The 2,415-nt window shown below is 50.5% G+C and overlaps 1 protein-coding gene across 1 annotated transcript in view; it reads right to left on the reverse strand.

The window, feature by feature from the left end:
* gpr39 (G protein-coupled receptor 39) overlaps positions 1–2,126 on the reverse strand; it is a 25,429-nt gene extending 23,303 nt beyond the window's left edge. Inside the window, exon 1 of the mRNA XM_032530026.1 lies at positions 1,328–2,126. Coding sequence (XP_032385917.1) covers positions 1,328–2,111 — 784 coding nt within the window. The 5' untranslated portion in view covers positions 2,112–2,126. The remainder of the gene's footprint in view (positions 1–1,327) is intronic.
* Positions 2,127–2,415: the final 289 nt, after the last annotated feature.

Genomic DNA, 2,415 nt, shown 5'->3' on the forward strand with positions numbered 1-2,415 from the left:
CCTTCTCTCGCTCCATGCTAGAACATGTCCACTGGACCGAGACGGGGCTCATGTCTTCAGGACGTCCACCCCGGTGCTCACCTTCTGTTTATTCTGAAATTTCTGTTATTCAAATTGTATCTGCGTCGGCCTCATTTCACACCTGACTGCCTGGAGGGAGAGTCCTTGTCTTTGACGTCTTTTATGAGCTTTCTCCCTGTTTTTATTTTAATTTTTTCATGGCAGTGTTGTTTTTAATCTATTTGATACTAAGTTCTGTGGGAGTCTTACATTTTTAAAGTTTTCTCAGTTAAAACACAAACATGGAGCACTTTTCCCAGAACAGAAATACCTTAATTACTGAAGATATGACGCCCATACTTTCATATTTTCAGTAACTTTAATCCTGTTGTATGGCCGAATTTGGACTTGACAGCATGGGAGGATTGGACATGTTTCTCTGTAAAAACACACAAGCACTAGTTACCCTCACAAGATGGTTTATCTGCACTTTCAGTCCAAGAGCACGCCTCAAACAACAGCAGTGTGCGTGCGTGTGTGTGTGTGTGTGTGTGTGTGTGTGTGTGTGTGTGTGTGTGTGTGAAATCCATCATTTGAATGGCCATAAGACTGGAAGTGTAGCCTCTCTCACTTCCACTAATGGCCCGGAGTCAAGGTGGTGTTATCACTGCTGGCGTAAACAGAGGAAGAGACTGTCTGACACGTCCGGACAACTGGAGCGATGCTGGTGATATATCAGCATCACACACACACACACACACACAGACACGCACACTTACACGCACACATACGCACACACACGCCACCATGCATAGCAGCCCAACAATAACACCTGGTAACATTCAGCGTTAAGGCAATGACAAGGATTGGTTTTTACAAAGTAAGATGATAGGAAAAGAAGGACAGCTGTGTGAAGAAGCAAAGGAAAAGCAGGGTAAATGATCAACAGTCCCCCCCCCCCCCCCCCCCCCCCCCCCCCCGATCATTTAACTTAACACACACATACTAACATATTATAAATATTATTTACCGGCCACAACTGCCATGACACTGGGCTGCTCTGGGGAAATGAAACGCAACACGCTGGCGACAACAACGGGCCAGAACAACGGGGAGGGAAAGGAAGCGTCTCCGGGGTGACAGTCCTGTGTCGTTGGACCCATCCACCCCCCAACACACACAATTGCCACTAAAAATATTGCGATACTACGCTGTATCGATCTTTTCCCCCACCCCTGATACAGTATATCTAAATATTATATAAATACGGAGGACAACGAATCAAACGTCCCTATAGGAGGGTTATAATGATATTTTATCTACTTACCCAGAAAGATGATGGTCTGCTTCCTGGCGGTCTTGGCCTTTGAGTTTTCCCGCGCCTTGTTGACCCCTCTGCCCTCCACGAACCCCAGAGACTTCTTCAGGACCAGGACCATGGCGCGGCACATGAAGGCCACCCCGATCAGCACGATCATGTAGACCACGAAGGCCACGAAGATGCTCACCTTGTACATCACCCAGTGCTCGCGCAGATTGGTGCAGAAAGTCAGGTTCTGGACGGGCTTCCTCTCCAGGGACAGGACGTGTCCCTCGGTTCCCGTGGCGACCAGCAGCGGCAGGGCCACGAGCACGGACACCAGCCACGCGGAGGCGATGAGGAGGGACGTGCGTCTCCCAGCCAAGGCCTTGAAGCGGAACGGGTGACAGATGGCGACGTAGCGCTCGAAGCTAAGCGTGGCTACGTTGAGGATGGTGGCGTAGCTGCAGGCCTCGAACAGGAAGTTGTAGATCTTACAGGAAGCGTTCCCTTGCTCGGACGTGAAGGGGAACCAGATGGCGCTGTAGAGCTCCACCGGCATGCCGATGAGCAGGACCAGCAGGTCCGAGCACGCCAGGCTGACCATGTGGTCGGTGACGTTCTTCTGCAGGTAGCCGTTACGCTTCAACACCTGTGTCACTCTGATGGTGACGGAATTACCCACAATACCCGTCACCAGGATGAGGCTGTACAAGATCGTCAGGAAGACCTTGACGGGGTATTTGGGTTCAAGCTCGTGCCAGTCTATCTGGGATGTATTCGGCATTCCTTCATTCATGGTCACACTCATATTGACCCCCCCCCCTACCCCACCGTACCCCCTTTATCTTATCAGAAGTCTCTGAAGTGAGCCGTCCCCCGAGATAACAACTCACACTGAAGTCTTTGTCTTGACTTATGTCCAATTCTTCAAGGAGGGTGTCCCAGTGGACTCCAAATCCCAGCACATGTCACATGTACAGTAGAGGACACGAGGATCCGTCCCTCCTTTCAGTTTCTCGTCTGGTATCAGGATCCAGAGTCTTAATCACCAAAGGTCCAGTGCGTGGTTCCTAGCCTGGTCCATCTCCTCCCGTACCCGATGGTCTCTGGGA

Source organism: Etheostoma spectabile, chromosome 11 (assembly GCF_008692095.1).
Source record: "Etheostoma spectabile isolate EspeVRDwgs_2016 chromosome 11, UIUC_Espe_1.0, whole genome shotgun sequence".
Classification (NCBI taxonomy): Eukaryota; Metazoa; Chordata; class Actinopteri; order Perciformes; family Percidae; genus Etheostoma; species Etheostoma spectabile.